The sequence below is a fragment of the Leptodactylus fuscus genome, chromosome 4 (assembly GCF_031893055.1).
Source record: "Leptodactylus fuscus isolate aLepFus1 chromosome 4, aLepFus1.hap2, whole genome shotgun sequence".
Classification (NCBI taxonomy): Eukaryota; Metazoa; Chordata; class Amphibia; order Anura; family Leptodactylidae; genus Leptodactylus; species Leptodactylus fuscus.
The window spans coordinates 223,215,899-223,235,823 of record NC_134268.1 but is presented as its reverse complement, the minus strand read 5'-3'; the positions used below and the strand labels follow the sequence as shown (position 1 = coordinate 223,235,823).

Sequence of the window (19,925 nt, the reverse complement as noted above, 5' to 3'; positions counted from 1 at the left end):
CTTGTACATAGGAGCAGTATTATAGCAGTTATATTCTTGTACATAGGAGTAGTATTATAGTAGTTATATTCTTGTATATAGGAGCAGTATTATAGTAGTTATATTCTTGTACATAGGAGCAGTATTATAGTAGTTATATTCTTGTACATAGGAGCAGTATTATAGTAGTTATATTCTTGTACATAGGGGGTAGTATTATAGTAGTTATATTCTTGTACATAGGAGCAGTATTATAGCAGTTATATTCTTGTACATAGGAGTAGTATTATAGTAGTTATATTCTTGTACATAGGAGCAGTATTATAGTAGTTATATTCTTGTACATAGGAGTAGTATTATAGTAGTTATATTCTTGTACATAGGAGTAGTATTATAGTAGTTATATTCTTGTACATAGGAGCAGTATTATAGCAGTTATATTCTTGTACATAGGAGTAGTATTATAGTAGTTATATTCTTGTACATAGGAGTAGTATTATAGTAGTTATATTCTTGTACATAGGAGCAGTATTATAGTAGTTATATTCTTGTACATAGGAGTAGTATTATAGCAGTTATATTCTTGTACATAGGAGCAGTATTATAGTAGTTATATTCTTGTACATAGGAGTAGTATTATAGCAGTTATATTCTTGTACATAGGAGCAGTATTATAGTAGTTATATTCTTGTACATAGGAGTAGTATTATAGCAGTTATATTCTTGTACATAGGAGCAGTATTATAGCAGTTATATTCTTGTACATAGGAGCAGTATTATAGTAGTTATATTCTTGTACATAGGAGCAGTATACAGTTATATGTAGAGGAATAACACAGGTTTTGTGTATATACCATGTGGTGTAATGTTTTATACTATAGCCTCTCTCACATGCTGCCATGTTAGTGCCTATAGATTATTACACTATATATATATATGGGGTGTATTATTCCTGTATACTGTGTGATGTCTCTCTGTACTACTTCCTATATATAGACTATACATATACATTTCTAGACCATACATTACTGGGTCACGTGATAAGGCTCGGCTTCCATGGTGACTGAGTCATTTGGGGATTTCCGTCGATTTTCTTTGGCTCCGCCCTCTGTTTATTGTTATTATAGGCTCCGCCTCTTATTCCAGCCAATCCCACACGTCCTGCCCTTCCTCCCCGATAACACTTCCCGCCTTTTCCTGTGGTAACATGGTTGCTCCGCCTCTTACCCAGAACCAATCGCTAGGGACTTCACGCTCCTCACATTAGCCCCTCCTTCTGACTCCGCCTTTCTCGCTGATCCAATCCCACGCCGTCTTTCTTCCTCCCGCCTCATTTTAACTCCGCCTTTGTTTTCAGTCCAATCGTCCTTCGCCTGCTGTCTCCGCCTCGTTCTTATTCCCGCCTCCTCCGTAGCTCCGCCCCCGGCACGATTCGCTCCTCCTCAGTTTCTCGCCCAGTTTTCGGGCTGTAGTCGGTGACCGGGAGCGGCGGAAGATGGAGCGGCCGCTGCTGTCGGAGAGTCTGGCGAAGGTAAGAGCGGCTGTGAGGAGCCGGGGTGCGGGGAGCGCTGCTGCTTTGTTCTGTGTGCACGGCGCCTCACTCATCCCTGTATATATGTATGTGTGTTGTGTACATGAGGGGCTGTGAGCAGTGTGTATACGGTCCTATATACAGCCCAGCGTGTTCTATAGGGGCTCCGCACTGCACTAGGTAACCTATGGCTCCTCCATCCTATGTTATGTATAGGTCCAGCAGCTATATGCTCAGTGCCAAGTGCTCCTGCTTCTCCCTGTTATCTATAGGGCCAGCACCTATATAATGTATTATATACTGATCCCGCACTCCCCTATGTCATCTATAGGACCAGCATCTATATATAATGTATTATATACTGGTCCCACATCTATATAATGTATTATACACTGGTCCCACATCTATATAATGTATTATACACTGGTCCCACATCTATATAATGTATTATACACTGGTCCCACATCTATATAATGTATTATACACTGGTCCCACATCTATATAATGTATTATACACTGGTCCCACATCTATATAATGTATTATACACTGGTCCCACACTCCCCTATGTCATCTATAGGGCCAGCACCTATATAATGTATTATATACTGATCCCGCACTCCCCTATGTCATCTATAGGACCAGCATCTATATATAATGTATTATACACTGGTCCCACATCTATATAATGTATTATACACTGGTCCCACATCTATATAATGTATTATACACTGGTCCCACATCTATATAATGTATTATACACTGGTCCCACATCTATATAATGTATTATACACTGGTCCCACATCTATATAATGTATTATACACTGGTCCCACATCTATATAATGTATTATACACTGGTCCCACATCTATATAATGTATTATACACTGGTCCCACATCTATATAATGTATTATACACTGGTCCCACATCTATATAATGTATTATACACTGGTCCCACATCTATATAATGTATTATACACTGGTCCCACATCTATATAATGTATTATACACTGGTCCCACATCTATATAATGTATTATACACTGGTCCCACATCTATATAATGTATTATACACTGGTCCCACATCTATATAATGTATTATACACTGGTCCCACATCTATATAATGTATTATACACTGGTCCCACATCTATATAATGTATTATACACTGGTCCCACATCTATATAATGTATTATACACTGGTCCCACATCTATATAATGTATTATACACTGGTCCCACATCTATATAATGTATTATACACTGGTCCCACATCTATATAATGTATTATACACTGGTCCCACATCTATATAATGTATTATACACTGGTCCCACATCTATATAATGTATTATACACTGGTCCCACATCTATATAATGTATTATACACTGGTCCCACATCTATATAATGTATTATACACTGGTCCCACATCTATATAATGTATTATACACTGGTCCCACATCTATATAATGTATTATACACTGGTCCCACATCTATATAATGTATTATACACTGGTCCCACATCTATATAATGTATTATACACTGGTCCCACATCTATATAATGTATTATACACTGGTCCCACATCTATATAATGTATTATACACTGGTCCCACATCTATATAATGTATTATACACTGGTCCCACATCTATATAATGTATTATACACTGGTCCCACATCTATATAATGTATTATACACTGGTCCCACATCTATATAATGTATTATACACTGGTCCCACATCTATATAATGTATTATACACTGGTCCCACATCTATATAATGTATTATACACTGGTCCCACATCTATATAATGTATTATACACTGGTCCCACATCTATATAATGTATTATACACTGGTCCCACATCTATATAATGTATTATACACTGGTCCCACATCTATATAATGTATTATACACTGGTCCCACATCTATATAATGTATTATACACTGGTCCCACATCTATATAATGTATTATACACTGGTCCCACATCTATATAATGTATTATACACTGGTCCCACATCTATATAATGTATTATACACTGGTCCCACATCTATATAATGTATTATACACTGGTCCCACATCTATATAATGTATTATACACTGGTCCCACATCTATATAATGTATTATACACTGGTCCCACATCTATATAATGTATTATACACTGGTCCCACATCTATATAATGTATTATACACTGGTCCCACATCTATATAATGTATTATACACTGGTCCCACATCTATATAATGTATTATACACTGGTCCCACATCTATATAATGTATTATACACTGGTCCCACATCTATATAATGTATTATACACTGGTCCCACATCTATATAATGTATTATACACTGGTCCCACATCTATATAATGTATTATACACTGGTCCCACATCTATATAATGTATTATACACTGGTCCCACATCTATATAATGTATTATACACTGGTCCCACATCTATATAATGTATTATACACTGGTCCCACATCTATATAATGTATTATACACTGGTCCCACATCTATATAATGTATTATACACTGGTCCCACATCTATATAATGTATTATACACTGGTCCCACATCTATATAATGTATTATACACTGGTCCCACATCTATATAATGTATTATACACTGGTCCCACATCTATATAATGTATTATACACTGGTCCCACATCTATATAATGTATTATACACTGGTCCCACATCTATATAATGTATTATACACTGGTCCCACATCTATATAATGTATTATACACTGGTCCCACATCTATATAATGTATTATACACTGGTCCCACATCTATATAATGTATTATACACTGGTCCCACATCTATATAATGTATTATACACTGGTCCCACATCTATATAATGTATTATACACTGGTCCCACATCTATATAATGTATTATACACTGGTCCCACACTCCCCTATGTCATCTATAGGGCCAGCACCTATATAATGTATTATACACTGATCCCACATCTATATAATGTATTATATACTGATCCCGCACTCCACCAATGTCATCTATAGGACCAGCGTCTATATATAATGTATTATATACTGGTCCCACACTCCCCTATGTCATCTATAGGGCCAGCATCTATATATTGTATTATATACTGGTCCCACACTCCCTTATGTCATCTATAGGGCCAGCATCTATATACAATGTATTATATACAGGTCCCACACTCCCTTATGTCATCTATAGGGCCAGTATGTACGTGCTATGTATTATATACTGGTCCCACACTCCCTTTTCTGATCTATAGGTCCCTTATCTGTATACAGTGGGTTATATGGAAATCATACGGTTGATATGACATCTGCAGGTGCTGATACGCAGAGAATAGCGCAGGAAGCAGACAGCGCTGTTCTCTGTGCAGTGGTCAGATCGGGTACTGCAGGTCAGCCCAGGCTAACCGTTCCATTCCCCTGGAGGTCGGGGCCCCACATGATGTAACCGTTACGTGTTATGGCCCCTATAGTGGATGAGTCCGGCCAATCCCATCCATCTATGGGTGAAATAAATCTGCCGCAGAAAAGCTTCCACTTCAACATCACTCTAGTATTTGCAAATCTCAGCCTGACAGATCTATCTGCGGAAACGCCGACCTCATTCATGGAGGTGTTATAAGGGCGGGAGGTCCGCACAGGAAAACGCTGAAGACTTTCTGTGAAAAATATTGTAGAAATAATTGCAACGCATTTCTGCCACACAGTTTTCAGCCACGGCTCACTGTGGGGCTTTATCCTCAACACTAATGTCCCACATTGTGGAAATGTAGCAGAGAAGACGCTGCGACGTGAATGAGATTGTGGCTGTTCACGTCCGCACGACGCGTTTTCCCTAAAGATTTAATAAGGGAAGAAAATCTTGGCAAAAACACTGCGTGAAATAATGCAAAGAGTTTCTGCTGCGTTCCACAACGGGAGGCCTTAATAGAAGTCCTACACTCTTCTATAGAATCTATAGGTCCTGTATAGAGACCTCTGTATGTTGTGTTCTATAGGGCCTTACCCCTATGTAGTGTATTGGTCCAGCATCTATATACCACATATTATATAGTGGTTCCACATTCCCCTATGTAATCTATGGGTCCTGTAGCTACAGTATATACTGGTCCGCTATAGAATACATGAGGTTCTGTACATTCCACTTGTGTTTGTATAGATTTTGTTGTCTTGTATATATGTCTGTAGTCCTGTCCATCTATAGGTGATAGCAGCTGTATAGGATCACTCCCGTAGTTTGGGTCCCTTTGCTCTTATTTCTGGTGCGTGTTATACTTCTCTATAGGTGCTACGCTCTCTTACATGTATGACTACGTATGTATAATCTATGTAGGGGGATATATAGTAACTAATCCCTGCCAGACTTCCCATATACATGATGGGCCCACACTTGGGAGGTCTTTTTGACACTTTTTGCTTTGTTGTGGTGTCAGATTGTCGCACTTTATTTTCGCACAAAGACTCACCAGATTTAGAGGGAGAGTTTAAGCCGAGGAGGGGCCAATGACGGGGGCTGGTGCTAAACCTGCTGTGTATGGGCGTGGTGTATTCTGTGTTTATACCCACTTAGTCATTGTTGCAATTAGGAGTCCTTTGTAATGTTTATCAAAGCCCCGCCTCCTATTATTGCACTTCCCTCTGTGAATGAGGCTCCGCCCCTCAGCTCCTCCCTTCGGTTTCTGTTTCCTGTTGAGCTTTTGTTTATAAACAGCAGCAAATGTGAAGAAGTGGAGCTGCAGTGTAAAGTAAAGGTAACCTGGTCCGAGTATAGTCCGTTTCCATGCGGCTTGGATCCTGATATTTACTTTTCCTGTAATGGGATCATGTGAGATGTAAGAAGATAGCGGAGGATTGAATGACGGATATACTAGTCACACACAGAGCAGCAGGTTACATTGTATCCAGTGCAAGAGCTGCAGTAACCGAGACGTAACTTCAACTTAATGGACCTGAATGACATCATGTCTTGTCAGTCAGAGCTGCATTCTTAATTCTGCTGACTTTATCTCTCCGGGCCCAACGTCTTACAGCTTTATATAATTGCAGAAATGATCAGGCAGCTGGATGTCGGTATGTCCGATTCTTTTGTTCTGATGAATCTTTGTTGACACTTTCTTGCAGATTTTGGGCAAGTTGTGGCTTAAAGGGGTTGTCCCATAAATTAAAGTGGAAGGACCTAAGAGCCAGGTCGTGTGTGGGTGGGACTGGTGGCCAGAGATAAAATCCAGCCCTCCCCTTGAAGTGAATGGGAGCACCAACCGTCACCAGTCCCGCCCACATTCAGCCCGGCGCCTCCCACTTTACTTCATGAGACAATCCCTTTAATGTTTAGATTTGTTCTGCAGTGAAAACCATTTGTCACCGCTTTGTTTTTATACTTTTTTATAGTTTTATCTCCATTTTTTTTTAACTTTTTGACAAAATTGGATATTACAAGAGGTTAAAAAAGAGAATCGGCAAATTTTCTTCGAAGATGTTTTGTTAGGATAGTTTTTTTTAAATCTAGTTGTAGGCGCTTGGCGATTGTTACCGCTGGTGGTTCCATACATTTTCTGACTTTATTTGTATATTACCTTCTGTTAGGACTGAACATGTAAGGAAATTAAATCAGTTCATTTGTATTTTCAAAGTACAATTCAGATTTTCATCAGAATCGTGAAATCGGCGCATGTGGCCTGGGCCGGAGTCCGATGTTCAGAGCTGATAGGCAGGTGGGCGGGAAATACTGTGAAGTAAGAATGGGTTCAGAAATAGAAGGGTTAATAGTATATTCTATAAATTGAGTGAAGGAAAGAGAAATGTAAATCCCATCAATATTTGCCTTGGCCTTTGCCTTCCATCAGTTTTTGCAGACAGTTTTTGGCACAACAGGGAGGTTGTTCCCGCCGCCATCTTGGAGAACTAAGCCCAGATCTTTCGTGGATGTTGCTTGCTCCAATCCGTCTGTCTCTTCACATCAATCCCAGACAGACTGGATGATGTTGCCATTTGGACTATATTTGTGGGGGCCGGATCATCACTTCCAGGACTCCTCCTCCAAAGGGCAAAGGTCACACCAAATATTAATGGGATTTACATTTCTCTTTTCTTCATTCACTTCAAAAATAAACTATTAGCGAGGGCCGGGCAACCTAAAACGAAATCACGAGTAATCGGGCACTTTACCTTGATTACGATTTATGGCGATTATTTAGGTCACACCCCTTTTAAAGTATATGTTGGGATGAACCTCATGACCTTCATCTCACAGGGTTTTTTTTTTTTTCTGAGACTCCTCCTCACTGTGCCAGTCCACTGAAATAAAAAAAATTTTTAAAGCAAAAATTGGAAAATTACCCATGAGCTTGAATAAAATTGATTTTATTTTTAGGTCAACCTGCTCAGTCCTGCCTTATTTCTAAAACTTTTTAAAGGGATCCTATCTTTCAAACACATTTTTTTTCTGAGTAAGATGTTGTAATAGCCTTCAGAAAGGCTATTCCTCTCCTACCTTTCGTTGTCTTCTCCGTGCCGCCGTTCCGTAGGAATCCCGATTTTTAACGGTATGCAAATGAGTTCTCTCACAGCACTAGGGGTGGGCCCCAGCGCTCAGACTGTACTGGAGGCGTCCCCAATGCTGCGAGAGAACTCTTTCCAGCGCCGCCTCCATCTTCCAGCTTACAATACTGTGTAAGCGGCCATTTTCTTGTGGCCAGGCGCAGTCTGCTCTGCCCGAGGCCTAGAAGTCTGAAACCTGCCCCAGAAGAAGAGAATGTTGCTGATGAAGATGGAGGCGGCGCTGGAGAGAGTTCTCTCACAGCATTGGGGACGCCCCCAGTGCTGCAAGAGAACTCATTTGCATGCCGTTAAAAACCAGGATTCCTACAGAACGGCGGCCCGGAGAAGACAATGAAAGGCAGGAGAATAGACTTCCTTAAGGCTATTTCGACGTGTTACTCAGAAAAAAAAAACCTTTGTATGATAGGATCCCTTTAAACCTTATTAGAGTGCGGGTTTCTATGCCATAGAGGATTCGGACGGTTGGGTGATGGTCCTTACGGCACAGTAATAGCTTTTATTACAATGGAAGACTTGATGCCCAAGGTTGACGTAGTTCTTGTGACTTTTCTTGGAATTTGGATTAGTGGTGAATAACAAAAGAGGATTTCCTTATTCTGGGAAGGGACGGCCAACCATAACACTTCCTGAGCAGCCGGAAACTTGAGGTGTGTGGGAATACTTTGCAAATCAGCACATCCCGTTAAAGGGATTTTCTCAGGTGCATGACCACATGTAAATTTCTAGACAAAAGTAAAACATTTTTACAAATAATTAAAAAATTCAGCAAAATTGTGAAGGATTCCTCTAACCATCTTAGTGGTGACATCTGTTGTCTTGATTGGATGCCTATGGGTATGACTATGAATGCAGGAATTTTCTATAGTCTTGGACTTGTTAGATACCCAGCCTTGGTTTCCTTATTGTGGCCGGTTTATCTTATACATATAGTGTCCCTGCCCAACAACCCGGCCACAATAAGGACAAATTCCAGATCATAGAAAGTTTTTTCATTCATGGACCAATCCATTGGCAACTGATCAAGGCGAAAAGATGTCTCCACTAAGATGGTTAGAGAGAATCTTTAAAACTCTTCAATGTTTTTAGACAAGTTTTCAAAAATGTTTAACTTTTAATTATTTACAAATTTTAACAACAAAGACAGTTTTTCATCTCAATGAAGATCTTTGAGAATCACAAAGACGACAGAAAAAACATCCTAGAAGATCTTTGACCATTGACCAAACTTTTCACTGACGGCACATATGAATGGTCTGAATCTTATTCGACAAGTCTTGAGAAGTCCAACATGGTTGGAAGACTGAAGAAGGTTGGCAACATGACCAATGAAGACAACCGTAAAGATCATGAAGACCCAACCGGAAAATGAAGATCTTTGTGCATCACAAAGATGCCAAGTAAACACCCAAGATGATCTTTGACCAATGGCCAAATCTTTAACTTGCGGCACAAATGAATGGATTGAATATCATTCAACAGGAAATGAGAAGAACCCGTTCCGTAGAGAAGACCAACATGGTTGGACGATTGGCAATATGATGGATGAAGACAACTGCAAAGATTATGAAGACCCAACCAGAAAATGAACATTCTGGAGAAAACCACTTCTCAAAGCAAAGCTATGAGTAAGAGACCTTGCGTCTTGAAACGCGTCAGCTAGAGCTATCAGAATGTGGTTTTAATCACCATTTTTCTTCTTTTTTGTCATTTCACATCTATTTACTTTTGTGTGTTTTTTAACCATGTCGGATTAAAAGTTATTTTTTAACTTACCTGGTCGAGCGGATCCTACTATCCTTTTCTATATGCTTTAGCTTTAGTCCTGTACAGGAGGCCATAGAGATTATTGACTGTCTCGGAGTCAGGGTGTGACTGCCATGATGTCACCCCACTATGTAATTAAATGTTTTATAAACTACCCCCACCCTGTGGGAGGTGCCCAGCCCATCCCATGCACTATGTAAGGTCCTGAATCAGAGGTGGCAGTCTTGAGGATTACAGACGGTTTCCTGGGTGTATGTATCGTTGGACAAGTCTTTATCGTGTTCCTCAGATTCTTACACAATGTTTTGCCTCTTCTCCATATTTACACACATGTTTAGACCTGAAGACTCCACCACCATGTAAAATGCCATACTGGATCTATTCTGGCCCACGTAGCATCTTTTTGGGTTCAGGTATCGGACTCTTGATGCTAAAGCTCGTCTTATTGGTCAGGGCTGGAAACGATCATGGAAGAGGAGCAGCCGGGGTGTCTTAGAAGTCTTAAACTAAGCCGTAAGTCAGCCGTGGAAATAAGACGACAAGCAGTGGATCTTGGAGCAACAACAAAAATACGTTTATAACTTGTAGTGACTTCTAAGCGATCCCTGATAAGCCGGTCTACGAGAAAATGCTTTGTAGGTATGACTGCGCGTTTGTTGTGTGACCTGGGATATAAGGCCCCATGGACTCGACAGTAGAGCTCGTGTAAAGATGGATCCGACCGCAGAGATGGAATTTCTATCAATCCATCTGTAGAATAGATGGACCGAGCCACAAAAACAGACGGAATAGGACCTGCTCCATGTTTTGTAACCTAGTAGATGAGGTTGGATGAAGACCTAGGTCCATCAAGTCCAACCTGTGACCCTAGAAGATGCCAACCCCATGCCAGAGGACAATATGGCTTCCTGACTTGCCTTATCTAGTTTTAAAAATGAAAAATTTACATTTTTTTTTCCACACAACATAGAAATAAAATAAAAAGAATAAAACCTATGTGTAAGAGCGAACGGGAACATCAATGAAATTGTAAAATACCGTATGCACTCGAGAATAAGCCGACCCCCCCCCCCTTAATTTTACCACAAAAAACTGGGAAAACTTATTGACTCAAGTATAAGCCTATGGGGGGAAATGCAGCAGGTACGGGAAAATTTCAAAAATTAAAATGGTTTTTGGGTGCAGTAGATGCTGGGGAAGGGGAGGGGGTGTTTTGGTTGTCTGCCCCTTCCCTGAGCTTGAGGAATGGTCCCCCCCCCCCCCCCCAACTGGAATTCAGCCTGGCTGAATATAGGGGATCTGTGGTGCTCCTATAAACCCCTTCCCGATGGAACAGGAGCACTGCAGATACCCTATAATAATTTATATTTTTTATTTATTTTTTTTTTTTGCTTGACTCGAGTATAAGCCAAGGGGTTTTTTTTAGCACAAAAACTGTGCTTAAAAATTCGGCTTATACTCGAGTATATCCGGTAATTGTGTAATCTCAATAAAAATGCACCTGGTGTTAGAGTTAATCACAAATGGCTCTGTTGTGCTGCTGTAGGCCGAGATAACCCTGTGTAGACAGATAAGTCTCTGTACGCAGCTCCCCTGCCGCTCCCTGGTCTCTGGGGGAGGGCCAACACTGCCGCCAAGGAGACTGTTGTTATCTCTGACATTCTATGCCATAAAGTGCACACGCCATGCTGCACAGCCCATACAGGAAGGGTGTGTTTTTTCAACATGGCCTCCCCCAGGGAAACTTCTATTTAGTTGAAATTAAGTTTGTGCTACCCCCTCCCCCGATATTCTTGGGATGCTCCGCAAGAAACAAGCATAGGGCTACATGGTGACGGTGGTATCTGTGACTTCTAAGACCTTGTGCACACAGCTGGATGGCAGCACCTATACAAGTCCATGGCATTAGATTATAGTCATACTTGATGGTTTTGGGGGCAGCCGGGGGTCTGATACTGATTTTTGTTGCGGTTCAGGAGCTACAAGCTGCTCCTATGTCGGTGCCTTATAAAGGAGCGTTCTGTAACGTCCTGGCCCCGGGGCATTGTGTGAGGAGTACATTGTAGAGATAAGCAGATGCTGCGCTCCTTATCTGTCGCCGTCTGCTTGTGCTGCAGGTCACCAGGGTGGTCGGCCCGGGATGGACCAGATTTATACAGTAAGGCAGTGTTCACATTGTAGTTATGGTGCGGTTATTGTTGTGATGTTGGAAGACCGTGACAAAAAGCGCAAACCCTGATCCAGATCTAATGCAGGGCATACAGCTGCAGGTTTGTTACTGTGTATCGGTGTTTGGCCTGGTGCACACGACGGACTCTGCAGGCTGAGGAGGAGCTGATTTTGATTATGCACCCGGATGACATCCAAGTAATTTCCATCCCCCACTAATTTCAAGGGGGATTCAGGAGTATCGCTGCCCCCCTCCAAGAACACTCCCTTGGTCATGTACACGGGGCCTTTGGCTCAGAGGATTGTCTACACCGTATATACTGTAATTGTAGTAAACCCTCCGCTTCGCTCTGTGCAGGACTTCAGTCACTGACAGCAAGCAGAGCTCCTAATACCTGGATGAGCCCCTGTAACCCAGGATTGTCCTACAAAACCGGTCCGGACCACGGCTATAATGTGCCCCGACTACCAGCGCCCCAGTGATACCTCGTGCCGGTCGTTTAGGATTAGGGCTGGGATTTTCAGCCATGTAGAGCGCCATCTGAAGGACTCGGTGATTGTGCGCCGTGCACCTGTTACCTGCGGCTCCCACCTCGCTGTATGAAGTTCTGCGCTGAGAATCATTTACACTCCTCACATTAAATATTTCTCTTTATTTGCTAATGGTTTTGCACTAATTGCCTCTCCGAGAGGTTAATAGCCGTGCGTGTAAATCCTGCTAATTGCCGTGTAATTATTCACTGTGAGCACGTGTATGCAGATGACGGCGTCTACAAAGCATCAGAGAGAAGCAGCGAATACTCCCAATCCTGGACGGCGGCCTCACACCTTCTCTACTGCCTGCAGGGGACTACAAGGCTCAGCATGTCAGGAGATCCTTCAGTTTGCTGAGATTATGAAGTCTCCTCCAAGATCCCATTTATTTACCGTGTATGTTACCGAATCCCGCTCCTGCATTTAGGGAACAGGGCCGGGTTGCACCTTTTGCAGCTTCAGTAGTCTCCAAGGGCGAGGATACGGTAAGAGCGGAGCGTGCCGCGCGTCACCCCAGCTACCATAGACTAAAGGAGAAGATTCTGTATAGCGGTCTGGTCACATCTTGCTCACTCTTGCCGTTTCCGGATAGGTGCAGCCGCCTCGATAAGGCGCTGAGGATGCGCCCAGTGGATATGCTATATATTAAAATGAGAATATTCGTGCTTTAATAATATATATCCTATGCCCACTTACTGGAGAATGGCTGGTGATGAAGAGCTAGATCAGGCTTCCGACATCTGACACTCTGATACCAATCGCCCACCGGCAGCAGAATTGGAACCACAGTTTTATGCCGTGTGTAGTAGCCATGGCCACTGCACCACAGATGCAGTAACCCAACTTGTCCACTGCATGTAGAGTGGCGCTGTGGTTCTGGCTCTGATCTCTGTGTTTGTGACAACAATTCCCATTGGAGTGTCAGATGTAGGAGCCACATCAGTCTGATATTCTGAGGAAAGGTCTATTAAGGTCATGCCTTAGAGGGGTTCTCCAGGAAAAAGTCAAAACCCAAGGACTTGCCTATCCCCGGCACTCTTGTACAGCCTCGGGATCAGTGGCCAGAACGGGAATCATGGCTGTACAATGAACGGTGCGACACGGTAGTCGAGTGTGACATTTAATTCATGATTTTTTTTATTCCCGGCTGCTCCTGGGTTTTGACTATATATTCCTGGAGAACCCCTTTTCTTCCCAACTTAGATGCGGACGTTGCTGATGCTTAATCCCCAGTGGTCGCTGCAGCTGCTCCCCAGGACTCTATGAAGATACCGGCTGTGCGGGTGGCAGGCTGGTGTTGGATTTCCATCGGTGGAAGGGTCGTCCTTCTACTTCACCACCAGTGACTGATTGGCTGGTGGGGGAGGCCAAAGTGCATACATGCAATTTTGCCTCCCCTAATTTTTTGTTGAATTTTTGTTCGTTCTAAGGCATGTCCATACCAACTAGCCTACAATGGTTAGCAAAGGAATGATGAAAAAGGAGGAAGGACTTCTAAATCTCCTCCGACCAAATTTTTGCAATGATAAAAAAAAAAAACTAAAACTTAACCTAAACCCATTTTGTGTCTCCCTCTCAGGTGACCTTTGACGATGCAGCGATTTACTTCTCAGAAGAACAATGGCAGAACCTGGAGGAGTTTCAGAAGAAGATTTACAAGGAGCTCATCAAAGAAATCTATGAGACGATGCTGGCGCTGGGTAAGGATGGCGCACAATGGTCACTAGAAGGAAATCTCTATCTGCAAATCTCTTTTGTGTGCAAATTTTCAGCGAGGGCAAATTTACAACAATTTGCAACCAGTTTTCTACAAATGCCAGCATTCCTTGTTCTCCTCTATGCACATCAGTTTGTGCCCACTACTTGTTTCGGTAGCTCCTTCCCCAGTCCAGCCTGTAAGATTGTTTTCTTCCTGGGATAAAGCATGCATAGTGCCATACCCTAATGGTCTTGCTGTGCCAACACGACCAGGAAACAGAGGCCGTACTCGATCACGTGGGGCTGTGTCAGGCGTCACCAGATCGCACCACGTGGCCAGGTTGTTGAGTCAGATCAGAATTGAAAAAGCAAATATTTAGTAAGTCCCTCATCGACTATAGTGAGAGTGATGGGTAATTTTTGGCCTCCAGATAAGCAGACAGCCCTGATACCATCACAAGTGCAGGTAAAGGCAGACCTTGTCCTAGTCTGTAAGATTTCTTCTGCATCCTCTGGGTCTTCGGTTTCACCGGACGACAAATTTTTCCCATAACAACTCCGCCGGTTCCTCCGCCATTGGATCTCCAATTTGCATTCTCGGCTGTTTCATACAAATCTAAAGACTAAACATATTTTCATCCAACCAAATCCGCCCCTGACTTGTGAAATAGAAAGGTCGTCTTTATTTCCATATAACCAAAGTGACATCCGGTTTGCCTACAGGCAGCTGACTGTACGCACCGACATCACGATCTTGGCTGATGTTCTTATGTTGGGCTTACCATAAAGTTTATGGCACGTACAATAATATGATGGCCGATATAATGTGTCTCTGCTACATGTGTTTTAGGGGCGGGTCAGACATTGCAAATTTTGCAGGTCAGAGCAAAAAAAAATTTCAAAGAAATAGAACACAAGCAATAGACGGGTATTGTAAACAAGCGAGCGAAGATTGTCACAAAACGAAATCTGACAAGTCAAGTCGGTAACCAGGAAGCCATACATACCAGTCAGATTATATCAGCAGCTAGAAACCTTCAGCCTCAACCCAAAAGAAGTGGGCTAGTGAAGGGCACCACATCAAAGGGGTGTGCCATAAAGGGGGCAGTAGAATAGTAAGCAGCTGACCCCACGGTATGATGTCATGGAGCTGATGGGGTTGGCGTCACCAGGCCATGTTGTGAATGCCAGCCAGTACCTTTAGGACTCTTCACTAATTTACATAGTCCCCGGAGTCCCAGGTATAGCAGGGCCTTCCATAGAAGTGGACTACAGCAGTGTGTAGTCATGGATGGTTGAGCATGGCCTCTGTCAGAGTATAGTCCATTAAAGCCAGGTAAAATATGGAGTGCTGAAGAAATGCAACCAGTCCTGAGCACTGCGCCCGCTTTACCCTGAGCTAGTTCTTAAAACAAAAATGGTAAACTTGTGGTGTGATTTTCAATCTACTTTTTTGTTTCATAGGATACCGCATCCCAAAACCTGAAATTGTGTCTCGGATTGAGCGGGGGGAAGAGCCATGCATTGATACATGCAAGAAGCCAAAACTGCAAGAGTCTCAGCCAGAAGGTGCTCCAGATGCTAGTAAAGGTGCCTGCATTATAATACTACCTCCTATATACAAGAATATAACTACTATAATACTACTCCTATATACAAGAATATAACTACTATAATACTGCTCCTATGTACAAGAATATAACTACTATAATACTGCTCCTATGTACAAGAATATAACTACTATAATACTACTCCTATGTACAAGAATATAACTACTATAATACTGCTCCTATGTACAAGAATATAACTACTATAATACTGCTCCTATGTACAAGAATATAACTACTATAATACTACTCCTATGTACAAGAATATAACTACTATAATACTGCTCCTATGTACAAGAATATAACTACTATAATACTCCTCCTATATACAAGAATATAACTACTATAATACTACTCCTATGTACAAGAATATAACTACTATAATACTACTCCTATGTACAAGAATATAACTACTATAATACTACCTCCTATGTACAAGAATATAACTACTATAATACTACTCCTATGTACAAGAATATAACTACTATAATACTGCCTCCTATGTACAAGAATATAACTACTATAATACTGCCTCCTATGTACAAGAATATAACTACTATAATACTGCCTCCTATGTACAAGAATATAACTACTATAATACTGCCTCCTATGTACAAGAATATAACTACTATAATACTACCTACTATGTACAAGAATATAACTATAATACTGCTCCTATGTACAAGAATATAACTACTATAATACTGCCTCCTATGTACAAGAATATAACTACTATAATACTACCTCCTATGTACAAGAATATAACTATTATAATACTACTCCTATGTACAAGAATATAACTATTATAATACTACTACCTATTGATAGGGAAATTAATACATTCATATATATTTCCTATATGTGTGTACATTCATTTTCTCCAGGTCAGCCTGACCCATCTTCCATATTAATCAGAATATATGCAGACTGGTGCACCCAGATAATAAACCAGATCATAATAAAGTCATAAACTTCTATTAATACAGTACAGATAAAATTAATAGTAGACAGTCATTGGGACTTTGCCTTGTCATGTAACACGATGATTTCATCTAATATTACCTCGGCTATCATGTGGTGTGATTGAAATTTACCTTTTTGGGAAATTGTCATTGGATACTAATAGAGATTAGTGAGTAGTATTCGATTGAATGCTGCGGTATTCAAAATATTCGTACTCGGTCAAATACTACTAACCGCAGTAAAGATTCGATTCAAAGCCAGCGTTTATTGGCCGAATGCTATACAGTGTATAGCATTTGGCAAATCAAGGTTCTGCAGCAGGCTCGTCCTTGCTCGTCGAGAGAGCTGGCAGCTTGCTGTTACGAGCGAGCTTACTTTTTCTCATAGGAATGCATTGACCAGCGTTGATTGGCTAGTGTACAGTCATGGCCAAAAGTTTTGAGAATGATACAAATATTACTTGTTACAAAGTCTACTGCTTCAGTTTTCCTAACGGCAATTTGCATCTACTCCAGAATGTTATAAAGAGTGATCAGCTTAACAGCAATTACTTGCAAAGTCAATATTTGTCTAGAAAATGAACTTTATCCCCCAAAACACATTTCAACATCATTGCAGCCCTGCCTTAAAAGGACCAGCTAACATAGTTTCAGTGATTGCTCCATTAACACAGGTGTGGGTGTTGATGAGGACAGGGCTGGAGATCAATCTGTCATGATTAAGTAAGAATGACACCACTGGACACTGTAAAAGGAGGCTGGTGCTTGGCATCATTGTTTCTCTTCTGTTAACCATGGTTATCTCTAAAGAAACACGTGCAGTCATCATTGCACTGCATAAAAATGGCCTAACAGGGAAGAGTATTGCAGCTAGAAAGATTGCACCTCAGTCAACAATCTATCGCATCATCAAGAACTTCAAGGAGAGAGGTTCCATTGTTGGGAAAAAAGGCTCCAGGGCGCCCAAGAAAGACCAGCAAGCGCCAGGACCGTCTCTTAAAAGTGTTTCAGCTGCGGGATCGGGCTACCAGCAGTGCAGAGCTTGCTCAGGAATGGCAGCAGGCAGGTGTGAGTGCATCTGCACGCACTGTGAGGCCGAGACTCTTGGAGCAAGGCCTGGTCTCAAGGAGGGCAGCAAAGAAGCCACTTCTCTCCAGAAAAACCATCAGGGACAGACTGATATTCTGCAAAAGGTCCAGGGAGTGACTGCTGAGGACTGGGGGAAAGTCATTTTCTCTGATGAATCCCCTTTTTGATTGTTTGGGACATCTGGAAAACAGCTTATTGGGAGAAGAGGAGGTGAGCGCTACCACCAGTCTTGTCTCATGCCAACTGTAAAGCATCCTGAAACCATTCATGTGTGGGGTCGCTTCTCAGCCAAGGGAATCGGCTCTCACAGTCTTGCCTAAAAACACAGCCATGAATAAAGAATGGGACCAGAATGTCCTCCAAGATCAACTTCTCCCAACCGTCCAAGAGCAGTTTGGCCACCAACAATGCCTTTTCCAGCATGATGGAGCACCTTGCCATAAAGCAAAGGGGAGAACTAAATGGCTCAGGGAACAAAACAGAGAGATTTTGGGTCCATGGCCTGGAAAGTCCCCAGATCTTAATCCCGTTGAGAACTTGTGGTCAATCATCAAGAGACGGGTGGACAAACAAAAACCTACAAATTCTGACAAAATGCAAGCATTGATTGTGCAAGAATGGACGGCTATCAGTCAGGATTTGGTCCAGAAGTTGATAGAGAGCTGCCAGGGAGAATTGCAGAGGTCCTGAAGAAGAAGAAGGGGCAACACTGCAAATATTACACCGCTGCAGTAACTCCTTCTAACTGTCACTATAAGCTTTTATTACTCAGAATATGATTGCAATTCTATCTCTGTATGTGATAAAAACATCTGACAAACACACAGAAACCAGAGGGAGCAGATCATGTGACAAGAGGAGATTTGTGGCAGTCTCAGAACTTTTGGCCATGACTGTACAAGAATATAACTACTATAATACTACCTACTATGTACAAGACTATAACTACTATAATACTACCTACTATGTACAAGAATATAACTACTACTAGCTGGTACCCGCGACTTCGTCTGCGGTGATTGTAGCAGTGGGTATATACAGGCGCGGGTAAGGTTTTCGTACTGTGTATAAAGGATGGGATATGAAATGTAAGTTTGTATCTTGTTGTTGCTGTAATTCAGAGAATACGTGAGACTTTTGTGTTGCAGTTACTTTGTATTAGAGCTGCTATATATACGGTGTTGTGAGAAACTTTACATAGTGACTTTGGGACAGAAGTATTTGAAGTTAACCCTTTCCCGCCGATGGCATTTTTTGATTTGACTCCCCTCCTTCCAAACCCCATAACTTTTTTATTTCTCCGCTCCCAGAGTCATATGAGGTCTTAATTTTTCCAGGGACAAATTTTTCTTCATGATGCCGCCATTATTTATTCTATATCATGTACTGGGAAGCAGGGAAAAAATTCAGAATGGGGTGGATTTGAAGAAAAAATGCATTTCTGCGATTTTTTTTTTTTTTTTTTTTTTTTTTTTTTTTTTTACGGGCTTTGGTTTTACGGCGTTCACTTTGCAACCAAAATGACATGTCCCCTGTATTCTGTGTTTCGTTACGATTCCGGGGATACCAAATTTATATGGTTTTATTTACATTTTGACCCCTTAAAAAAAATCCAAAACTGTGTTAAAAAAATTTTTTTTTCAAAAGTCGCCATATTCCGACAGCCGTAACTTTTTTTTATACGTGCGTGTACGGGGATGTATAGGGCGTCTTTTTTTGCGGGGTCGGGTGTACTTTTTAGTTCTACCATTTTCGGGAAATGTTATTGCTTTGATCACTTTTTATTCAAATTTTTATCAGAATCAAAACAGTGAAAAAATGGCGGTTTGGCATTTTTCACCATTTTTCCCGCTACGGCGTTTACCGAACAGGAAAAATATTTGTATAGCTTTGTAGAGCGGGCGATTTCGGACGTGGGGATACCTAACATGTATGTGTTTCACGGTATTTAACTACTTTTATATGTGTTCTAGGGAAAGGGGGGTGATTTTAATTTTTAATCCTTTTTAATTTTTTTTTATATTTTTT

At 41.4% G+C, this 19,925-nt stretch overlaps 1 protein-coding gene across 1 annotated transcript in view; it reads left to right on the top strand.

Annotated features, from left to right (window-relative positions):
- The first annotated feature begins 1,394 nt into the window (after window positions 1–1,394).
- The window catches only part of LOC142201043 (uncharacterized), a 29,712-nt gene continuing 11,181 nt past the window's right edge, over window positions 1,395–19,925 (top strand). Inside the window, exons 1-3 of the mRNA XM_075271862.1 lie at window positions 1,395–1,510; window positions 14,121–14,241; window positions 15,704–15,829. Coding sequence (XP_075127963.1) covers window positions 1,475–1,510; window positions 14,121–14,241; window positions 15,704–15,829 — 283 coding nt within the window. The 5' untranslated portion in view covers window positions 1,395–1,474. The remainder of the gene's footprint in view (window positions 1,511–14,120; window positions 14,242–15,703; window positions 15,830–19,925) is intronic.